This window comes from Macaca mulatta, chromosome X (assembly GCF_049350105.2).
Source record: "Macaca mulatta isolate MMU2019108-1 chromosome X, T2T-MMU8v2.0, whole genome shotgun sequence".
NCBI classification, from domain to species: domain Eukaryota; kingdom Metazoa; phylum Chordata; class Mammalia; order Primates; family Cercopithecidae; genus Macaca; species Macaca mulatta.
The window spans coordinates 41548839-41572386 of record NC_133426.1 but is presented as its reverse complement, the minus strand read 5'-3'; the positions used below and the strand labels follow the sequence as shown (position 1 = coordinate 41572386).

The window sequence follows — 23548 nt, the reverse complement described above, 5'->3', positions numbered from 1 at the left end:
ATTCAAATAAGTAAGATTGTTTTATAGCTTATTTTGTTCCGCCTTATAGACTCAACCTCCCAAATTTATTTTAGCTACTCATCTCAGCTGAAGGAATAGAAAATCCTATATTGGACTCTCTTGTAAAAAGGACAAGGGAGTATCCTTCTAAACCTCTCCTCATTTCAGAAATCTTACCACCCCTTTCAGATGATTTCTCAACCCCTTTGTCAAGGAAAAATTATTCAGACTTTAAAGAACACATTCGCTCCAGGATAGGGAGAGGAAATAAGTCTACCCAAGCCCTGTCTAATCACTTCCCTCATTTCGAACTGGTCAGTTGACCACAATTTCACTAGGATGAAAAGTGTGGGATTTCATCCCTCCCCAAGTGTGGGATTACAGGCATGAGCCACTGTGCCCGGCCAGATAATGATAATTAAACAGCATACTTATGACATTAGTCTTAATGGGATTTGACAAGCAGAAGTGGCTACTATTTGAAATTCTGCCTGTTGGGGGGGAAAATGAAGCATACTTCAATCTTAAGGACTTTCCCCAACATAAAGACACTTTTCACTCCCCGTCTTCAAGTACAAAGTCTCACATTAGTCAGAGCTAATGCTAGCCCTTGCTCAAATTGCAATGATTCATTTATACTGCAGTGCAAGTGCTGCAGTTTCACTTGGCTTAAAAATGTTGTGGAGTTTATTCTTCATCTTTCTTCCTTAGAAGGTGATGTAGGTCTCTGCCTGTTGAAGCCATGGCTTTGCTTGAAGGTCCTGGCACTGGGTAGCTCACATAAGCTCACCCCATCAGTAAACCTGTTGATGTTGAACAAGGAATGAGACCCTACTCTGTCTCTGCCTCCTTTCCCCACTTGCCTTCTCAACCCCGTGGCCTAACCACTCTGAGTTTTTTTTTATGATTCTGGGTCTCAGACATATCCCTTTTCCCTGGAGCCTTCTAGCACTCGGCTCACAGATCCACAGCCTTTCGCATAAGCCCTGTGTCTTTTCAACAATTCATAATTATTTTTGTGTGATTTTAGTCCATATACCATGTGGCTTAGTGGTCTCATCTCTAAAAGAGACAAAAGTAACTTCACTGAGGACAATATTCAAGCAAATCAGTTATTCTGTGGGACCTATGGTAGTAGAATACTTTTTCCTAAACACTGAAATTGATATGCAGTGACCAAAATATCCTATTAATAACTTTGCATAGTTCACAATTATTGCTAACCTCAATTTTTAAAAACATATATTAAAAATATTTCTTTAAAAATTTTAAGTTTTATTTTAGTTCTTTCTGGATCAATGTATTCTAGTCTCCCTAGCTAAGGATCTAAAGATAGAAACTGGAATAATGAACATTCTAGTCTTCGATTATTGAAATATTATGACTTACATAACAAGAATTTGTGTATGGAGTATTTAATAGCACAAATTCTTATATAGTAAAGAACAACAGAAGAATTGCATTTGTCCTTTTCTTCCTTAGAATGCAAGGCTTTAGAATCAAATTTCTGTTCTTTGCACTCAGAATTTTATTCACATTGAAACAGTATAGGAATATTAAATAATAGTGAATGTTAATGTCTCACTTAAGGTAACTATGTAGTTTTCCTTTCCTCCTCCTCAGATGAATCCAAGGCAGTGGAGCCATATCTCTGAAAGTGCCAAAGACCTAGTACGTCGCATGCTGATGCTGGATCCAGCTGAAAGGATCACTGTTTATGAAGCACTGAATCACCCATGGCTTAAGGTACATGAGCATTCACAGGTCACCTTCTACACTTTGTCTGAACACTTCCAGTGACAGGAATGCATTGCTTTATAAGATGGTCCTTTTTACCTTTTCTTTTTTCTGAGCAGTTTTCATTAGTTTTTTCATCTTGTTTGCTGTTCCTGCACATCATCTGTGAACATCTGAATAGAAGACATACCATTTGAGTGTCATGCAGCTATCAGAGGTAAAAAACAGGATTAAGACAGAATACATCAGGGGAAGGCCTCTGTGTTCTCTGCCAACATGTGTTCCAAAGATATGCAACATCAACAACTGAAATAATACCGTGTTATAATAAACCAATTATCTTTATTTTGGGTGTGACTGTGTGCTTTATAGCATTAACTGTTTTTCAGTAGATACTAGATATGAATTTCCTGTCTTAGGAAAACAGCAGGTTTTTTTTTTTTTCTTTTTTAGACAAGGGCTGACAACATCGCCCAGGCTGGAGTACAGTGGCACCATCTCTACTCACTGCAGCCTCTGCTCTTGGGCTCAAGCGATCTTCCCACTTTAACCTCCCCAGTAGCTGGGACCACAGGCATGCAGCACCACACCTGGCTAATTTTTGTATTTTTTGTAGAGATGGGGTTTCACCATGTTGCCCAGGCTTGTCTGAAACTCCTGGACTCAAGCGATCTGCCCGCCTCAGCCTCCCGAAGTGCTGGGCTTACAAGCATGAACCACTGTGCCCAGCCAAAAGGCAGATTTTAAAAGTTCATTTTATGTCCCATCTTGCCAGTGAGTTTTAAGGAAAATTATAACTTGGGACAGCAATGAAACAGTACTTTTTGATTAAGACATTATATAGCCCAATAATTCCAGGCAGTTTTCACTTTAGAGGTTGGAAAACTAATGCTTGGAGAGGTTAAGAATTTGCGCCAAGTTGGCCGGGCACGGTGGCTTATGCCTGTAATCCCAGCACTCTGGGAGGCCGAGGCGGGCAGATAACAAGGTCAGGAGTTTGAGACCAGCCTGGCCAATATGGTAAAACCCCATCTCTACTAAAAATATAAAAATTAGCTGAGCGTGGTGGCGGACACCTGTAGCCCCAGCTACTCGGGAAGCTGAAGCAGGAGAATCACTTGAACCTGGGAGGTGGAGGTTGCAGTGAGCCAAGATCATGCCACTATACTTCAGCCTGGGTGACAGAGCGAGACTCCGTCTCCAAAAAAAAAAAAAGAGAGAGAATTTGCACCAAGTCACATAAGTCAGTGGTGGAACCAGGATTCTAATTCAGCCTGCCACTACCCTTTCATCTGTCTACTAGATCCTATCCCTTCTTATTTGACCACATTGACCCAACAACTTCCTCCCTTCCTGCATCATCAGAGTTCTCTCTCTGTTGGATTTAACATGCTATAGTTTATTTGTATTATACACACACTTATATAGACATATACCTTCTCCTGACCCTACAACCCCCTCCAGCTTTTGCCCCTATTCTTTGCCTCCCTTGACAGCAATTCCTGAAAAGAGTTTTATAGACTACTCACATTGTCCAATTTCCCATTCCTTTCTCATGAACCCAGTCTAGTTAATATCACAGTCTTACTTATTGCACTAAAACAGCTCTTGTCAAGTCACTACTGACCTTCATATTGCTAAGTCCAGTGTTCAAATCCCAGGGCTTGTTCTTGGCCTGTCAGCAACATTTGGCATCCATCCTTCTGAAACACTGTCTTCTCTGGGCTTCTGGGACACCTGCTCTCTTGGTTGTCCTTCTACCTCTCTGGCTGCTCTTTCGCAGATCCTGCTGATTCTTCCTCATCTCCCCTCTCCCACCTCTTCACACTGGAATGCCATAGGCCTCCATCGTTGCTCCTCCTCTTTTTCTCTATTGAAACTGAAAAAACTCAAACTACTCACACCACACAGCAACAATCAATACAGAAGACTTCTGTGACCCGAGGTGTGGAGATTTCTCCCCACCAACAAGCAAGCAATCAACTCTGCAGCAGACTGCAGCTGGGTGTCCTCACAACTAAATTCAAACACTATCTACCTGGAGATAGCATCAGATCCCACAGATTGAGGGCTCAGTCCCACAACCCTCACCTCTTCAGACACCAGTCATAAGTCCAGGCCGCTGAAACTTCTGCCAACCAACTACAAATTGGGGACACCACAGCCTCTTCCTCTTTGGGGTGGTTAATTTGCTACTGCAGCTCACAGAACTCAGGGAAACATTTACTCATGTTTACCATTTTGTTACAAGGGATATTACAAAGAATATAAATACAGAGATGCATAGGACAAGTTATAGGAGAGGAGGGGAGCAGAGCTTCCATACCCTGCCTCAGACACAACACCTTCCAGGAACCTCCATGTGTACAGCTATTCAAAAGCTCCCCAAATCCTGTCCTTTTGGGGTTTTGTGGAGGCTTTATTACTATAGGCATGATTGATTAAACCATCGGCCATTGGTGATAACTTAACCTTTGGTACCTCTCCCCTCCCCAGAGATTGAGGGATAGGGCTGAAAGTCCCAACCCTCTAATCCTGCCTGGGTCTTTGTGACCCCATCCTGAAGCTACCTAGAGGCTGCCAGCCATCAGACATCTCTGGAGTTTCTAAGGATTTTACGAGTTGTATGCCAGGAAATGAGCTAGAGGACCAAATATATATTTCACAGTATACCTCTGGTCTTCAAACCTGGATTCCTTACATTAAAAGAACATAGGCCAACATGGTGAAACCCCATCTCTACTAAAAATATATAAATTAGCTGGATGTGGTGGCGGGTGCCTGTAATCCCAGCTACTTGGGAGGCTGAGGCAGGAGAATCACTCGAACCCAGGAGGCAGAAGTTGCAGTGAACCAAGATCATGCCATTGCACTCCAGCCTGGGCTACAAGAGCGAAACTCTGTCTCAAACAAACAAAAGAAATATAAAAGAATATGTAACTCAAAAGACACTGCCACATTACTAGAATCTCAGTCAAGCATTAATAATTAGTTCAGTCCATCATCATAATGATGAATAGGTCTCCCAGCATGAGGCCACTCAGGTTTGCAGGCTTTCCATTGATCTTGTCAGGTTCTAAAAGCAGGAATGGTCTTGGTTTCACCCTTTCAGAAACCTGATATAATTGAGCTAAGAGACAGTAACCTTTCTTGCTTTGAGTCTCTTTCAAGGTGTTAATGTAATGTAATAATGGATTTCCCTGAATTCATAACCTATTTATTTATTCTTTTACTCTCAGCTGTTAATTTTTTTTCTTCACTTTATTAATAACCTTTGGAAGAAACATTAGAATCAACACGGTGCTGGTCTAGATGGCAGGCAGCAATATTAGTCTAGTAATTACCTCCTCCTTAGTCCATTCCCATGCAGGGAGACTAAGGTTACATAGGTGCCAATTTAGTGGACCGTTTTTACCACCAGGCAATATAGCTGCATTCACGATTAACCCATTTTGCACAACTTACCCCCATCAGGTCCTTAGGAATTCTGACACGAGGTTTAAAAGGATAGTTACAATTTCTTGTTTAGGATTTTACAATTAAAACATAGTTACAATTTCTTGTTTAGGAATCATCCCTGGTTCTAACACTGGTAGTTATGGCTCTGGTCCTAGAACCACTGCATAGGGAGGGGCGGGGGGAGTTTAGGTAATATGGAAAAGAAGGAAAGAAAAGAAGTATAGTCATTATATCAGCATACTCCCCTCTTGTCAAGAATTGCATAGTCATACCAGCATCCTCCACCACCCTCTCTTCCCCAGATCAATCAGAAAAACAAAAGAATATCTAGTGGGGACACTCCTTTAGCCCCACTCATGTTGAGTGTGAGTACACACTGGTAAAGGCAAGTACGCCAGCCCTTCTTGCTTTCATCTCCCCCTGTTTTAGACAACCAATGTTTTCACTGCCCATTTTAGTCTCTATCAAACTATTACTCTGAGAAGAATATCTCTGCCCACTGCTGGAACATTATGGGCTGTACTGTGTGTTCTTTGGCCTGAAGAAATGGTGTTCAGCTCTCCAAATCTGTGCAATATCTTCTGTCCTGGCTTTTTTATGGCATTCTCATAATTCACATCTTCCACCAGGCAAGCAAAGCCCAGTCCAGAATCAGTGTCCACTCCTGTCAAAACCGATTTGTGGCCTCCCAGGGCTACCAGCATCAGCCTCACTTGCCAGCTTGTTCCGGGCTTTCCCATCAGGAAATCTGCCCCACAGCCATGGGCAGTGTCTGTCTCTTTTGCTGGCAGACAGAACAGTTCTTACTGGCATTTTGTGCCTGAGATGGTGCAAAAGAAACCTGTCTAGATGCAGTCCATCTCTGCACTGTTGCAGTACCCATTTATCCACTCATTTCATGGACCCAGGTGGCCACTTCAAGGGAGCACGCAGGGTTCTCTGCTTGTCAATGTCAATCAATGTCAATCCGAACCCAGAAAGAGGCTCTTCTGATGGGCATCAACATATTCTAATTATTGCACCCCTCAAATTTCCATAGGGCCATTCTCCATATGGGCATCCCTTTAATAAATAGGCCAGGTTTCCACTGTCCTTCTGCCTGACCAGGTGGCCAGGCCACTGAGTCAGTAAAAAAATCAAACGCAGGGGCTTTTGCCTGTGTTCATTTCTTCAGAATGCAATTCAGCCGCCAAGCTAATTTGATCTTACCTTCTTTGATCAAGAGTGGCATCCTTCCAAACAGGATTGTTCACCTTGGAACTGTCATCCACACACCAGACAGCTCTTTGCTGGTCAGTTGAAAGCTGTTCACGGGGCCCCGTCCAAGGGTCGGTAGAATCCCGCAGGTCCTCACACAGTTCCGGAGTCAGTCCTAGGGAAAAAGAGGCTCCCTGCTTGAGAGTATTTCCTCCTTGCACTTCCCAGGGAGGATGCTCCTGTATAAACCATTTCCATTTTATTATGGAACTATTCTGGGCACTGCCATCCCCATTTGAATGTTTCTCTGACATCATGTGAGAAAGCATGGGTATTTCAGGTGTCAAGATCATTTTATGTCCTTCAGTCATAGGGGTTAGCTTCAATTAATGTCCCATAGCAAGGTAGTAAATGCCCCCAAGTGGAAATTCTCTAGTGCAAACTCCCAGTAGTTGTCACTGGGAGATGCTCACAGACTTTGGCCATAAGCCCCAGTAAACACCCTGCAAAGGGCAAGCAGATGGAGAATTTGTCCCTACTAGCACTTCAGCTTCTCTACTCTACACTGTGTGAGCTCAAGCAATCTTACTGGTGCCTAGTTAGCACGTCCAATTAATATTTGCTTGAAGTGCAGATTTACACTTCTTCTGTTTTACAATACTGAGTAGGGGAAGTGTCCCCCACCCAGTCATAGTTATCCAGTTCCATAAAATGTTTAGGTAAAGGAGACATAACTTATTTATGTATATCCCGTTTAAACATTCCAAATCTCATACTCCTATCAACCCTTACTTTTACCCTTTTCTTTTTTTTTTTTTTTAAAAAAAAAGCATTGAGTCCGCAACAGCAGGTTGAGCCGAGGGACCTTGCTCCTTTTGTCAATCTTTGTCTTGATTAACCTGCCTCAACATTACCCCAAGTAATTGTTGGTCAGCTTTCTCACTGTAATCTCTGCCTTCTGACTTTTTCAATTTCTCCAAACTGGGGTGAATACAGCAAACCTGTTTGGAACCCCTTAACATTGGGAGAACAGCAGAGGCTCCCTATCAACCTTTGATAGTATTATATTGAGATCTTTGTTTTAACCCCATCAATTTCCACTTTATTCATCCCATTTCTTTTTATTTATTTATTTTATTTTTTTATTTTTTTGAGAAAAGAGTCTTGCCCTGTCACCCAGGCTGGAGTACAGTGGTGCAATCTCAGCTCACTGCAACCTCCACCTCCCAGGTTCAAGCAATTCTCCTGCCTCAGCTTCCCGAGTAGCTGGGATTACAGGTGCCTATGCCCATGCCCGGCTAATTTTTTGTATTTTCAGTAGAGATGGGGTTCCACTGTGTTTGCCAGGATGGTCTCAAACTCCTGACCTTAGGTGATCCACCCATCTCAGCCTCCCAAAGTGCTGGGATTACAGGTGTGAGCCACTGCATCCAGCCCTATTCTTCCCATTTCTTAATAGCCCTCTAAAGATTCCACCCTGCTGAGATGAGTCCCATGATTCTCCTCTTTCTTTTTTCTCTTAGTTTCACCCAATCAATGTTTCTTCATTCACCTTATTTCTTAATAACCATTTAAACTTTTCACCTTCCTGGGATGAGTCCTGTGACTCTTCCCTCTGCCTTTCCCCAGTCTTTTGTTAATTACAGTCATGTTTTCATTGGTGCCCATACAAAAGAGGCTCCCTTAGCCATAGCATTTACTACAACCAGAGCAATGGATGTATTCAGTGAGTAAATATCCCAGTCATCATAAAGCCAGTCCCACATGGCCTGCATAGGAACCAAATGAGCTGCTTCACCTGGGGTACTCCATTTGGCATTTATAGGTAGAGTTGGACAGTCTCTACCTTCTCAGGGTATACAGACCTTACAGTGGCTTTTATTCCATTCACTAGGCTGACTGTTCCCTCAGGAATAACTTCCTGTGTGTATGGATCACATTATACCCATTGTGATTGTTCAATAGTGAGCTGTGGGTCCTGCATCAACCCAAACATGCCTGTCCACTCTGCGACATTTAAAACCAAAGAAAGTGCCCTAAATGAGTTACTCTCACAATCCATTTTAATAAAGGATTTTCAGTAAACTGATTATACCAATCTATGAAATGAGACAATTTCTTCACACTGTACCCTCTGGTTTCAATAGTTTCTTGGTTTTGCCCTTCTCTCACATGAACTGCCGTCATGGTAACCACAGGTAGTAGAGGTACTGTCATCCCTGTATAATTTTTCCTTTGGGGGTCAGCTTGGAGGCTAGTGGCCTGGGCTCAGACAGACTGAAAGCTGAGCTTGATCTAGCATCAAGGCCTCATCCAGCATTTGTTTCATTTCCATTCAGCTATTACAGACAACCACCACCAAGGGATTGAATACTTCACCTTTTTCTTTCTAGTTTGCATATCCTTATGCATCCAGTGAACCAACTCCCTGAGTTGGATCCATCTCTAAATTCCACTGGTAACTTTTACCTTTAGTAATTGATTGCAGCACAGTTGCAGCTCCAAACCATAGAAGATCACGTAGTCTACCCAGGAGTCAAAGGTTCCTCATCTCCCACCCTTTCATTCTTTCTCTTCCCAAACCACATATTTCTGTGAGCCAGGACCGTTCTAGCAAACCCTACTTCACTGACACTAACTGAAGGTGGAAAAACTCAGAACTGTTTTCCTCTGTTCTCGCACCACACAGCAACAACAATCAACACGCAAGACTTCTTTCACCAAATGTGTGGGAATTTCTCCCCATTAAGAAGCAAGTAATCAGCCCTGCTGCTGGGTATTCCCTAATTCAATTCTGACACTATAGTATCACATCCCACAGGTTGAGGGCTTGGTCCCCAGGGCCTCCCCTTCCCGCCCTTTCAGACACCAGTCACAAGTCCAGGCCTCCAGAACGTCAGACTGACTGGCTACAAATCAGAGATCCTACACCTGCTCTTTGAGTTCCATTAATTTGTTAGATCAGCTCACAGAAGTCAGGGAAACACTTTTACCATTGTGTTATGAAGAAAATTACAAAGGATACAGATGAAGAGATGCATTGATGGAGGTGTAGGGGTGAAGTGGGAAGCTTCCATGCCCTCTGTGGATGCACTGCCCTCCAGGAACCTCCATGTGTGCAGCTATCCGGAAACTCCCTGAACCCTGTCCTTTTGGGTTTCTACAGAGGCTTCATTACCATTGGCCATTGGTGGTCAACTCAACCTTCAGCCCCTCTCCCCTCCCTGGAGGTTGGGGGTGGGGCCAAAAGTCCCAACCCTCTCATCCCTCCTTGTTCTTTCCTGTGACCAGCCCTCATCCTGCAACTGCCTAGGGGCTGCCAGCCATCAGTTAATTATTAGCATACAAAAAGATAGCCCTTACACCATTCTAAGGATTTTAGGAATTGCATTCCAGGAAACGGAGTTGTAGACCAAATATATATTTCACAATATCACATCCATCTACACTCCCTGCCCTTGGAGAGCTCATCTAGTTTTGATGGCTTTAAATGCTATCTGTACAACAATGACTCCTGAATCCAGGCCTCTCCCTCTAGGTATTCTTTCTTAATTCTCTATACAGTTTGGCTTCCTGACACTTGACTCATTTCACCCCTTCCTACTCTCCCTTCTTACTCCATTCCCATCATATCGGCCTCCTTGCTGTTCTTCAGACTGCAGGCACATTTCACCTCAGCACCTTTGCATGACCCTTCCCTAGAATACTCTTCCCTCAGATATCATGGGTTGTTCCCTCACCATCTTCAGGTCTTAGCTTAGGTATCAGCTTCTTAGTAAGACCTTCCCTGACCACCCTATTTAAAATGTGGGGGAAGGAATGCCACTAGTATTCCCTATCCCCCTTCTCCTGCCTTATTTTCCTCTATAGCATCTGTCACCCTAAGACATACCCATATGTTACTTATATGTTTATTGTCTGTCTACCTCATAAAATATAAGCTGCGTAAGTGTAGGGATTTTTGGCTCTTGGTTCACTTCTGTCTAGCACCTAGAATGTATCTGGCATGCAGTAGGTGCTCAATGAATATTAGTGATTTAATAAATGAATGAATGTTCATTTTATTATACCATGCTGCTTCCTCATATTATGCAAAACAATAAACTATTTTAAAAGTAGATTAATAATGTATCTTAAGGCCATGGCATGGAATAGTATTACAGGACACTTTTGAGATTTCAGTGGATCTTGATTCTCCTTAAGAATATTACTTCTTGCCAGGCGTGGTGGCTCAAGCCTGTAATCCCAGCACTTTGGGAGGCTGAGACTGGCAGATCACGAGGTCAGGAGATCGAGACCATCCTGGCTAACACGGTGAAACCCCGTCTCTACTAAAAGATACAAAAATATAGCCAGGCAAGGTGGCGGGCACCTGTAGTCCCAGCTACTCGGGAGGCTGAGGCAGGAGAATGGCGTGAACCCGGGAGGCGGAGCTTGCAGTGAGCTGAGATCCGGCCACTGCACTCCAGCCTGGGCGACAGAGCGAGACTCCGTCTCAAAAAAAAAAAAAAAAAAAAAAAGAATATTACTTCACAGCCTGGGCAACATAGGGAAATCCCATCTCTACAAAAATAAAAATAAAAAATTAACCAAGCTTCGTGGTGCGCACCTGTAGTCCCAGCGACTCAGGAGCCTGAGGTAGGAGGACTGCTACTTCTCAAATATGCATTCACCCCTCTGATACTCAGTGCTAGTTATTCCTGATTTCCCCCAGAAAAGAGTAGTGTATAATTTTTAGATACTTTCTTTGTTTTGTTTTGTTTTTTGTTTGTTTGTTTTGCCCTCCCAGATACGTAATGAACAGTTTAGAGGTAATTCCTATTTCTCCTTTACTTTTCTCACTTTCTCCATAACAGGGATCTTTTGTTCATTCAAAGCTAGTTTAAATGCCAAATAACAATGAAAATGGCAGCCATTTTAGTCATTTTTCAAATCTTTTAGAAGATAGTTTTAACATTATACACTACCTACTTACAGTGACTTTCAAAGCTTATCTTGGCTAATAGCGTATTTATTTTGTTCCTACCAATGATTATAGTTCTTGTTCTAAGTAATTTGAGCTTGATGCATAATAAATTTCTAGCATGAAAAAGACAAAAAAAAGTCAGTAAACTTAAATGAAAAAGTTTAAGACAGCTCTTTGAGCTGAGTATCACATGCCATGTCTAAACAACAATTTAACTTCACTACTTATGTCATCTGAAGATGGAAAAACTCAATTAGAATGTTATCCAGCTGGTATGAGCAGGCTTATGTTATATTTCAGTATTTGTCCATGTGTATTTGTAAATCATTACTGTCGATGTAAGAGGGATTTTTTTAGAATGGTTGAAATTTAAATATGAAAAACTCCTGGATAACTTGCAAGTTGAAGAAATAAAATGATACTGGTTGCAGTGGCTTGAGTCTGTAGTCCCAGCTACTTGGGAGGCTGAGTAAGTAATTACTGAGTAATTACTCTAAGTAATTAGAGTAAGGTGGGAGGATTACTTGAGCCCAGGAGTGAAAGGCTGCAGTGAGCTACAACCATGCCACTGTACTCCACTCTGGGAGATAAGAGCAATACCCCGTCTCCACAAAAAGAAAAAAAAAAAAGGAAATAACATAAAGAAAAACTTTGCAATGACGGCTACCCAAAGTCATAATACCATTGCTTTGTGTCAGAAAAAACCCAAAAAACAAAAAACAAAAACCAGGCGTGATGCCATGCACCTATAGTCCCAGCTATATAATTTTTTAAAGTTCACAGCCACTGCAAAAGCATGCCAAATTGTAAAGACCGTCGATACTAGGAAGAAACTGCATCACCTAACGAGCAAAATAACCAGCTAACATCATAATGACAGGATCAAATTCACACATAACAATATTAACCTTAAATGTAAATGGGCTAAATGCCCCAGTTAAAAGACACAGACTGGCAAATTAGATGAAGAGTCAAGACCCATCAGTGTGCTGTGTTCAGGAGGCCCATCTCACGTGCAGAGACACACATAGGCTCAAAATAAAGGGATGGAGGAAGATCTACCAGGCAAATGGAAAACAAACAAAAGCAAGGGTTGCAATCCTAGTCTCTGATAAAACAGACTTTAAACCAACAAAGATCAAAAGAGACAAAGAAGGCTGTTACATAATGGTAAAGGGATCAATTGAACAAGAAGAGCTAACTATCCTAAATATATATGTACCAAATACAGGAATACCCAGATTCATAAAGCAAGTCCTTAGAGACCTACAAAGAGACTTAGACTCCCACACAATAATAATGGGAGACTTTAACACCCCACTGTCAATATCAGACAGATCAACAAGACAAAGTTAACAAAGATATCCAAGAATTGAACTCAGCTCTGCACCAAGCAGACCAAATAGACATCTACAGAACTGTCCACCCCAAATCAACAGAATACACATTCTTCTCAGCACCACATCACACTTATTCCAAAATTGACCACATTGTTGGAAGTAAAGCACTCCTCAGCAAATGTAAAAGAACAGAAATTATAACAAACTGTCTCTCAGACCAATACAATCAAACTAGAACTCAGGATTAAGAAACTCACTCAAAACTGCTCAACTACATGGAAACTGAACAACCTGCTCCTGAATGACTACTGGGTACATAACGAAATGAAGGCAGAAATAAAGATGTTTTTTGAAACCAATGAGAACAAAGACACAACATACCAGAATCTCTGGGACACATTTAAAGCCATGCATAGAGGGGAATTTATAGCACTAAATACCCACAACAGAAAGCAGGAAAGATCTAAAATTGACACCCTAGCATCACAATTAAAAGAACTAGAGAAGCAAGAGCAAACACATTCAAAAGCTAGCAGAAGGCAAGAAATAACTAAGATCAGAGCAGAACTGAAGGAGATAGAGACACAAAAAACCCTTCAAAACATCAATGGATCCAGGAGCTGGCTTTTTGAAAAGATTGACAAAATTCATAGACCGCTAGCAAGACTAATGAAGAAAAGAGAGAAGAATCAAATAGACGCAATAAAAAATGATAAAGGGGGATATCACCACAAATCTCACAGAAATACAAACTACCATCAGAGAATACTATAAACACCTCTACGCAAAGAAACTAGAATATCTAGAAGAACTGGATAAATTCCTGGACACATACACCCTCCCAAGACTAAACCAGGAAGAAGTTGAATCCCTAAATAGACCCATAACAGGCTGTGAAATTGAGGCAATAATTAATAGCCTACCAACCAAAAAAAAGTCCAGGACCAGACGGATTTACAGCCGAATTCTACCAGAGGTACAAAGAGGAGCTAGTACCATTCCTTCTGAAACTGTTCCAATCAATAGAAAAAGAGAGAATCCTCCCTAACTCATTTTATGACGCCAGCATCATCCTGATACCAAAGCCTGGCAGAGATACAACAAAAAAAGAGGATTTTAGACCAATATCCCTGATGAACATCGATGCAAAAATCCTCAATAAAATACTGGCAAACCGAATCCAGCACCAGCAGCACATCAAAGAACTTGTCCACCACGATCAAGTCGGCTTCATCCCTGGGATACAAGGCTGGTTCAACATAAACAAATCAATAAATGTAATCCATCATTTAAACAGAACCAAAGACAAAAACCACTTGATTATCTCAATAGATGCAGAAAAGGCCTTTGACAAAATTCAACAGCCCTTCATACTAAAAACTCTCAATAAACTAGGTATTAATGGGACGTATCTCAAAATAATCAGAGCTATTTATGACAAACCCACAGCCAATATCATACTGAATGGGCAAAAACTGGAAAAATTCCCTTTGAAAACTGGCACAAGACAGGGATGCCCTCTCTCACCACTCCTATTCAACATAGTGTTGGAAGTTCTGGCCAGGGCAATCAGGCAGGAGAAAGAAATAAAGGGTATTCATTTAGAAAAAAAGGAAGTCAAATTGTCCTTGTTTGTAGATGACATGATTGTATATTTAGAAAACCCCATCGTCTCAGCCCAAAATCTCCTTAAGCTGATAAGCAACTTCAGCAAAGTGTCAGGATACAAAGGCAATGTGCAAAAATCACAAGCATTCCTATACACCAATAACAGACAAACAGAGAGTCAAATCATGAGTGAACTCCCATTCACAATAGCTGCAAAGAGAATAAAATTCCTAGGAATCCAACTTACAAGGGATGTGAAGGATCTCTTTAAGGAGAACTACAAACCACTGCTCAACAAAATAAAGGAGGACACAAACAAATGGAAGAATATTCCATGCTCATGGATAGGAAGAATCAATATCATGAAAATGGCCATACTGCCCAAGGTAATTTATAGATTCAATGCCATCCCCATCAAGCTACCAATGACTTTATTCACAGAATTGGAAAAAACTACTTTAAAGTTCATATGGAACCAAAAAAGAGCCTGTATTGCCAAGACAATCCTAAGCCAAAAGAACAAAGCTGGAGGCACCACACTACCTGACTTCAAACTATACTACAAGGCTACGGTAACCAAAACAGCATGGTACTCGTACCAAAACAGAGATATAGACCAATGGAAAAAGAACAGAGCCCTCAGAAATAATACCACACATCTACAACCATCTGATCTTTGACAAACCTGACAAAAACAAGAAATGGGGAAAGGATTCCCTATTTAATAAATGGTGCTGGGAAAACTGGCTAGCCATATGTAGAAAGCTGTAACTGGATCCCTTTCTTACACCTTATACAAAAATTAATTCAAGACATATTAAAGACTTAAATGTTAGACCTAACACCATAAAAACCCTAGAAGAAAACCTAGGCAGTACCATTCAGGACAAGGACTTCATGACTAAAACACCAAAAGTAATGGCAACAAAAGCCAAAATTGACAAATGGGATCTAATTAAACTAAAGAGCTTCTGCACTGCAAAAGAAACTACCATCAGAGTGAACAGGCAACCTACAGAATGGGAGAAAATTTTTGCAATCTACCCATCTCTGACAAAGGTCTAATATCCAGAATCTACCAATAACTCAAATAAATTTACAAGAAAAAATTAAGCAACCTCTTAAAAAAGTGGGTGAAGGATATGAACAGACACTTCTCAAAAGAAGACATCTATGCAGCCAACAGACACATGAAAAAATGCTCGTCATCACTGACCGTCAGAGAAGTGCAAATCAAAACCACAATGAGATACCATCTCACACCAGTTAGAATGGCAATCACTAAAAAGTCAGGAAACAAAAGATGCTGGAGAGGATGTGGAGAAATAGGAACACTTTTACACTGTTGGTGGGACTGTAAACTAGTTCAACCATTGTGGAAGGCAATGTGGCAATTCCTCAAGGATCTAGAACTAGAAATACCGTTTGACCCAGCCATCCCGTTACTGGGGATATACCCAAAGGATTATAAATCATGCTGCTATAAAGACACATGCACACGTATGTTTATTGCGGCACTATTCACAATAGCAAAGACTTGGAACCAACGCAGATGTCCGTCAATGATAGACTGGATTAAGAAAATGTGGCACATATACACCATGGAATACTATGCAGCCATAAAAAAGGATGAGTTCATGTCCTTTGTAGGACATGGATGAAGCTGGAAACCATCATTCTGAGCAAACTATCGCAAGGACAGAAAGCCAAACACCACATGTTCTCACTCACAGGTGGGAATTGAACAATAAGAACACTTCGACACAGGGTGGGGAACATCACACACCGGGACCTGTCATGGGGTGGGGTCGGGGAGGGATGGCATTAGGAGCTATACCTAATGTAAATGACGAGTTAATGGGTGCAGCACACCAACATGGCACATGTATACTTATGTAACAAACCTGCACGTTGTGCACTTGTACCCTAGAACTTAAAGTATAATAATAAAAAAAGAAAATATATAACATGAAAAAGTAAATAAAAGTAAAGCTTTTTTAGGCCGGGCGCGGTGGCTCACGCCTGTAATCACAGCACTTTGGGAGGCCGAGGCGGACTGATCATGAGGTCAGGAAATCGAGATGATCCTGGCTAACATAGTGAAACCCCCATCTCTACTAAAAATACAAAAAAAATTAGCAGGGCATGGTGGTGGGCGCCTGTAGTCCCAGCTACTTGAGAAGCTGAGGCAGGAGAATGGCGTGAACCCAGGAGGTGGAGTTTGCAGTGAGCCGAGATTGTGCCACTGCACTCCAGCCTGGGTGAAAGAGCAAGACTCTGTCTCAAAAAAAAAAAAAGTAAAGTTTTTTAATTAAATAAAACAGGAATTATTTCTTTGATAAAACCACCAAAGAAAGTTCTGTTTACTTATTTCACATCAAAAAAGAATTTGAGTATTAGACCAAGGAATATGTTAATGTCTTATGACTGTTAAATGATATCTGTTTAACACCTTTATCTCTCTGAATTAATGATACTTGGTGTGAATATTTATTCCAACAAAAGTAGAGCATCTAAGAGTATATTTTCCTCACAGATGGTTGAGCTCTTCTCACACCCTCTGTAGCCTTAATATATAGACTGTAAAGTATATTGTCCTTAAAAAAAATTGAAAAGTGAAAAGGATATTTATATCAGGCTAATCAATTTGAATTTTGGGAAATGAACACACCAATTACACGTATTTTCCAAATCTTATATGCACAAGGGACTATGAATCATGTACTTCATTAAAGTGCAAGGCACATTACTATTGAATTTTTTCTGAATGCATATTACGTTATTATTAGTAGTATCAGGAGGTACTATTTAATTCAGAAAAAACAGCCTGGCCAACATGGTAAAATTCCATCTCTACTAAAAATGCAAAAATTAGCTGGGTGTGGTAGCACATGCCTGTAATCCCAGCTACTTGGGAGGCTGAGGCATGAGAATAGCTTGAACCAAGAACATGGAGGTTGCAGTGAGCCAAGATCATGCCACTGCACTCCAGCCTGGGCAACAAGAACAAGAGTGAGTCTCTGTCTCAAAAAAAAAAAAAAAAAAAGACAAGAGATACCTTAACAGATTTTTTTTAAATCTTGTGATTCTACTAGCTTAGAAAATAATTGATATCATAATTGAAGAATAATTTTATTTAAAAAAATACATTTTGACTCTGTCCTTACCTGTCTTTCCACATCACCTTAGTGAATGGTGAGCAGAAAAGGTGTTTGCTAAAAATAGAGTTCACAGTCAGATATGTAGTAAACTTAAACATATTTGCAATATGTAAAGAATCCTCAGAACTCAATAATGAGAAAACATACAAACAACCCAATTCAAAATGAGAAAAGATTTGAACAGATACTTCAACATAGAACATATATAGATGGCAGATAAGCACAGGCAAAGATGTTCATCATTAGTCATTAGGGAAACGCAAATTAGTGCCACAATGAGATACCTGTACACATGTATTGGAGTGGCTAAAATAAAAAAGACTGACCATACCAAGTGTTGACAAAGATATAGAACAATGGAAACTCATACACTGTTAGTAGGAATGTAAAATGGTATAACCACTTTGGAAAACAGTTTGGCAGTTTCTTAAAAGTTAAACATACTCCTATCATATAGCCCAGCCCTTCTACTCCTTAGTATTTACCTAAGAAAGATGAAACACGTCTTCATACAAAGACATTAATGTTCATAGCAACTTTATGTGTAATAGCCAAAAAATGGAAACAACTCAGGGTCCGTCAGCGAGTGAAAGGATAAATTATGGTACATGCATACAATGGAATACCACTCAGTGTTAAAAAGGAATGAACTATTGATACATGCAACAACATGGATAGATTCAAAATCTTTATGCTATATGAAAGAAGCTGGACAATAATGAGCACATACTATATTATTCAATTTATATAAAAGTCTGGAAAATGCAAACTAAGTGACAGAAAGTAGATCAGTGGCTGACTGGGAATGGGGATGAGGGCTACAGAAGGGCATGAAGATACTTTTGAGCATGATGGATGTGTTCATTATCTTGATCACGGTAATGGTTTTATGGTTGTAAATATATGTCAAAACTTATCAAATTGTACATTTTAAACATTTGCAGCTTATTGTATGTAATTATACCTCAGTAAAGCTTTTTGGAGAAAACAAAAAAATATATATTCAGAGTCTATCTCTCTTTCACCCTTTTTATTATTTCCAACTGGTTTCATCCACCATCATCTTTCACCTGAATTACTGCAAAAGCCTCCTGACTGGTCTTCCTGCTTTTTTTTAAAAAAAAAAAAAAAACTCTCATCTCCTTCCAATCTATTCTTGGCACAGCCACTAATGTTTCTTTAAAATTGAGGGTTGAAGGCCGGGCGTGGTGGCTCACGCCTGTAATCCCAGCACTTTGGGAGTCCAAGGTGGGCAGATCAGGAGGCCAAGAGATCAAGACCATCCTGCCCAACATGGTGAAACCTCGTCTCTACTAAAAATACAAAAGTTAGCTGGATGTGGTGGTGTGCACCTGTAGTCCCAGCTACTTGGGAGGCTGAGGCAGGAGATTCACTTGAACCTGGGAAGCGGAGGTTGCAGTGAGCCGAGACTGCGCCACTGCATTCCAGCCTGGCGACAGAGCCAGACTCCACCTAAAAAAATAAAATAAAATAAAAGTTGAGGGTTGAAAACTTACCTATTAGTTCTCTAATTGCTCTGGCTTGGACATCTTGTACTATGTTGAATAAAAGTGAGGGAAAAAAAGAAAAATTACCTATTGAATACAGTGTTCACTATTTGAGTGATGGGTACACTAGAAGCCCAAACCTCACCATTATGCAATATAACCATGTAGCAAACCTGCATGTGTAACCCCAGAATCTATAAAAGTAAAGTCAGATCATGTCACTCTAGCTCAAGACCCTCCACTGGCTTCCTCTCCTACTCAGAATAAAAGCCAAAGGCCCGCATGGCCTACCCCAGCCTTGTCATCTCTCTGATCTGATCCACTATTCTCCTTGACCCCTTCACATCACTTCACATACATTAGTCTCCTGGCTACTTCTTGAAAATTCCAGACATACTCCCTCCCTTGGGCCTTTGCATTGATTATTTTCTCTGCCTAGACCACTCCCTCACCTCTTCTAAATGTCACTTTCTCAATTGGGCCTACTCTGACCACCCAATTTGTTTTTGTTTTTTAGAAATGAGGTCATGCTCTGTTGCCCAGGCTGGAGTACAGTTGCAGTCATGGCTCACTGCAGCCCTGACCTCATGGGTTGAAGCAATCCTCAGCCTCCCGAGTAGCTGGGATGACAGGTGCATGCCACCACACCTGGCTAACTTTTTAATTTTTTCATAGAGACAGGTTCTTGCTAGATCTTGAACTCTTGGCCTCAAGTGATCCTCCCATCTCAGCCTCTCAAAGTGCTGGGATTATAGACATGAGCCACCACACCCAGCCAACCACCCTATTTTAAATTTCAATGTACCCAATCCCTCCTACCTGCTTCACTTTTTTGCCTTATTCCATAGTACTTTTGACATACTCTATAATTTACCTTTTTTGTGTTTTCTCACCTTCTTGCACTAGAATATGATCTACCATGAGGGCTGGAATCTTTGTTGGATTTCCTTGTGTATGCCAAATGCATAGGACAATGCATGGCATATAATCAGCTCTTGAAATATTTGTGAAATTAATGAGTACTTATAGCATATGAATCCTCAAGATACATTGGCAAATTAGAGTAGGACCAAAGTGAGGAGAAGAGTAAGAAGAGATTTAAAATATACATGAGGGGCCAGTCACAGTGACTCACATCTGTAATCCCAGCACTTTGGGAGGCCAAGGCGGGAGGAACCCGCGTGAGTCCAGGAGTTCAAGACCAGCCTGGGCAACATGGCAAAACCCCATCTCTACAAAATATACAAAACTTAGCCAGGCATGGTGGCACTTGCCTGTAGTCCCAGCTACTCGGGAGGCTGAGGTGGGAGGATTGCCTGAGCCAGGGAGGTTGAGGCGGTGGTGAGCCAGGATCTCATCACTGCACTCCAGCCTGGGTGACAGAATGAGACCCTGTCTCTAAAAATATATAAATAAATAATGGGGGATTCATTTATTTTTGAAACAGGGTCTTATGCTGTCACCTAAGCTGCAGTATAGTGGTGAGATCCTAGCTCACCACAGCCTCAACCTCCCAGGCTCCAACAGTCTTCCTGCCTCAGCCTCCCAAAGTACTGGGATTACAGGTGTGAGCCACCACACCTGGCTTGCAGTGAGCTATGATCAGACCACTACACTGCAGCCTGGGCAACAGAGGAAGACCCTGTCTCAAAAAACAAACAAACAAAAAAACAAAATAAGTGTGTCCTAATTAGAAAAGTCTGTAATTGTTATAGTCCATGACAATGTAGAATGCTGAATCAGTTGTGGAATTGATTTTTCAAATGCTTGTTTTACCTGGCAAATACATCAAAGGTAACTTGAGGCCAGGCACAATGGCTCACACCTGTAAATCCCAGCATTCTGGGAGGCCGAGGCAGAAGGATCACTTGAGCTCAGGAGTTTGAGACCAACCTGGGCAACATAGCAATACTCCTTCTCTATTAAAAAAAAAAAAAAAGATTAGCCAGACATGGTGCACTTATATCCCAGCTACTCAGGAGGCTGAGGTGGGAGGATCACTTTGAGCCCAGGGGTTCAAGGTTGCAGTGAGGTATGATTGTGCCATTGCACTCCAGCCTGGGCGACAGAGTAAAACCCTGTCTCTAAAAAAAAAAGTAACAATGCCTTTATAATAATTACGATTTGTTATTTTAGCCATATGTATGAAATTTGTGACCTATTATTTTAGCCCTTTATTGCAGAAAATGAAATATAATTTTATTACTATCAGTTTAACTTTAATGTCCCTCATTTCAGATTGCTTACCAGTATCATGGAATAAAATCTCCAATCTAAAATTCAATCTGAGTTTTCTATTTAAGAATTTTAGCTTTATTATTTGTTTTAGATTAAGCTTCTGCACTTTTGTAAACGGTTATATATGTTCATTATCTTTCATCTTACATAGGAGCGGGATCGTTATGCCTACAAGATTCATCTTCCAGAAACAGTAGAGCAGCTGAGGAAATTCAATGCAAGGAGGAAACTAAAGGTAAATTGAACAAATCAGCAAAAAAGCCAAGCAGATATAGTTAATGATCATGTTTTTATTCTGTTTTGGTGCCCATAAATATGTACTAATGCTGGCCATTGTTTTTGTTATAGCTAAATTCTCATTTCCAAAAATTACCACCACTTCAAAAAGATTTTGGCTTTTTAAATTATTTAAGGTAGTATGTCAGTATGAGTCTAAACAATAAATTATAATAGAAGATTAGTTGTATTTTAGATTTGTCTTAAATTTATAGCAGAGATATAGTTATATTATTATCCATTATTATTGAATATAAATCTAGACCATGTTTTTTCAAACTTAAATATTTTGACAAATGTATGTTTAGTTCAATGGAAATAACTTTGAATTAGAATTGGAACTAGGGGCCGGGTGCGGTGGCTCATGCCTGTAATCCCAGAACTTTGGGAGGCCAAGGTGGGTAGACTGCCTGAGGTCAGGAGTTCGAGACCAGCCTGGCTAACATGGTGAAACCCCATCTCTACTAAAAATACAAATTAGCCGGGTGTGGTGGCGGGCACCTGTAATTAATCCCAGCTACTCGGGAGGCTGAGGCAGGAGAATAGTTTGAACTTGGGAGGTGGAGGTTGCGGTGAGCTGAGATAGTGCCATTGCACTCCAACCTGGACAACAAGAGTGAGACTTCATCTCAAAAAAAAAAAAAAAGAATTGGAACTAAGATTGAACAACTATCAGAAAGCAGTAAATAAAATCTTACACTACCTTGATCTACTACAAAATATTTACAGCTCAGATCACTTTTCTCACCTTTTTTATTCTTCCCAGGTGTCTTTCTCCCTCTTACCACTCTCCCTATCCTCCACCTCACAAAAAAAAAAAAAAGAAAGAAGAAAACTGGTAATCACCCCATATGGGGAGTCCGTTTGACTTTAAAAGGTTCTGAAAAAGACCAAACATAAAATAATGGAATCTTTTCAGCACTGAGAGAAAATGCTGTGAGAGCCAACCCTCCAGAGTAACAAAGAAAAATTGATTATCTTAACTTCTTAAAATTAATTTATGTTTGACTTACTTTTGATACTGAAAAATGTTAACTGTTCTCTAAGTGGTTGATTGGATAGTAGTCTTCCTTAGTCACATGACTCCTGCCAACTATAAAACTTTTCTTCTTAAGTATTTTCAGATATGCCATAAATTCTAATAATACTGTGAATTTATTTTTCAACCCCTGAAGTTAGTGAATTATTATGTATAACTCTAGACTTATAAAAACATTATATGAATTTTGAGGAAACTATTAGGCCACAATATTATCCTACAGACCTGAAACTTTTAACATGGTCCCCACTAGCCACATGCAGCTATTTAAATTAATTAAAATTAAATGAAAGGTCAGTTTCCCAGTCACACTAGCACATTTCAAGTGCTCAATAACCACATTTGGCTAGTGGCTACTATATTAGACAGCACAAATGTAGGACATTTCCATCATTACAGAAGGGTCTATTCAACCGTGCTCCTATAGAACAAGGGAAATATTAACATATCATTGTTGGTGTTGATTATTCCCATTTTAACTTTTCTCCTCACTGATTTTGCAGTCAAGGGTTCAAACTGACTCTTCTCTATTTGCTTTAACAGTGGTTGGCCAAAATAATTATTAATGATAAGCCATTATTGAGATGGTACCCAAGGAAGTTTCCCAAAACTTTTATTCTTTTTGCCTTGATATCCACCTAAACCTGTGTAACCTACAAATAAAAAACTCTTATTTTCCATGGTGAAATTTGGTCAACTGTTTTTGAAGTTAGTTTCCTCCCCAAAGGAACTATTATTATACTTTTTTGTCAACTCTTCTGTAAGTCCTTCTAAACCTAATGCTGCTTTGGCCTCATGTGACATTACACTGTATGGGGTTGAACCTTTCATTGCCCAAATACAGACATTTCACCAGAGGGCTTGGGCTTGCCCCATCACAAGAAACACATGCTGTACTTCTCCCAGGGCCACAGAATCAGACTTGGGCCTAAAATAGCCAAAGTGGTGACTAAGATTCGTTTGGACAGGGCCAAGCTGTCAAAACAGAGGGGTCATGTGGATTTACCACATCCCTTTGC

At 40.6% G+C, this 23548-nt stretch overlaps 1 protein-coding gene across 22 annotated transcripts in view; it reads left to right on the top strand.

Moving 5' to 3' along the window:
* The window catches only part of CASK (calcium/calmodulin dependent serine protein kinase), a 407963-nt gene that overhangs the window by 270078 nt on the left and 114337 nt on the right, over positions 1-23548 (top strand). For all 22 annotated transcript variants that reach the window (XM_015127198.3, XM_077987861.1, XM_077987857.1 and 19 more), the window contains 2 exon segments: positions 1624-1746; positions 21366-21449. In XM_015127198.3, coding sequence (XP_014982684.1) covers positions 1624-1746; positions 21366-21449 — 207 coding nt within the window.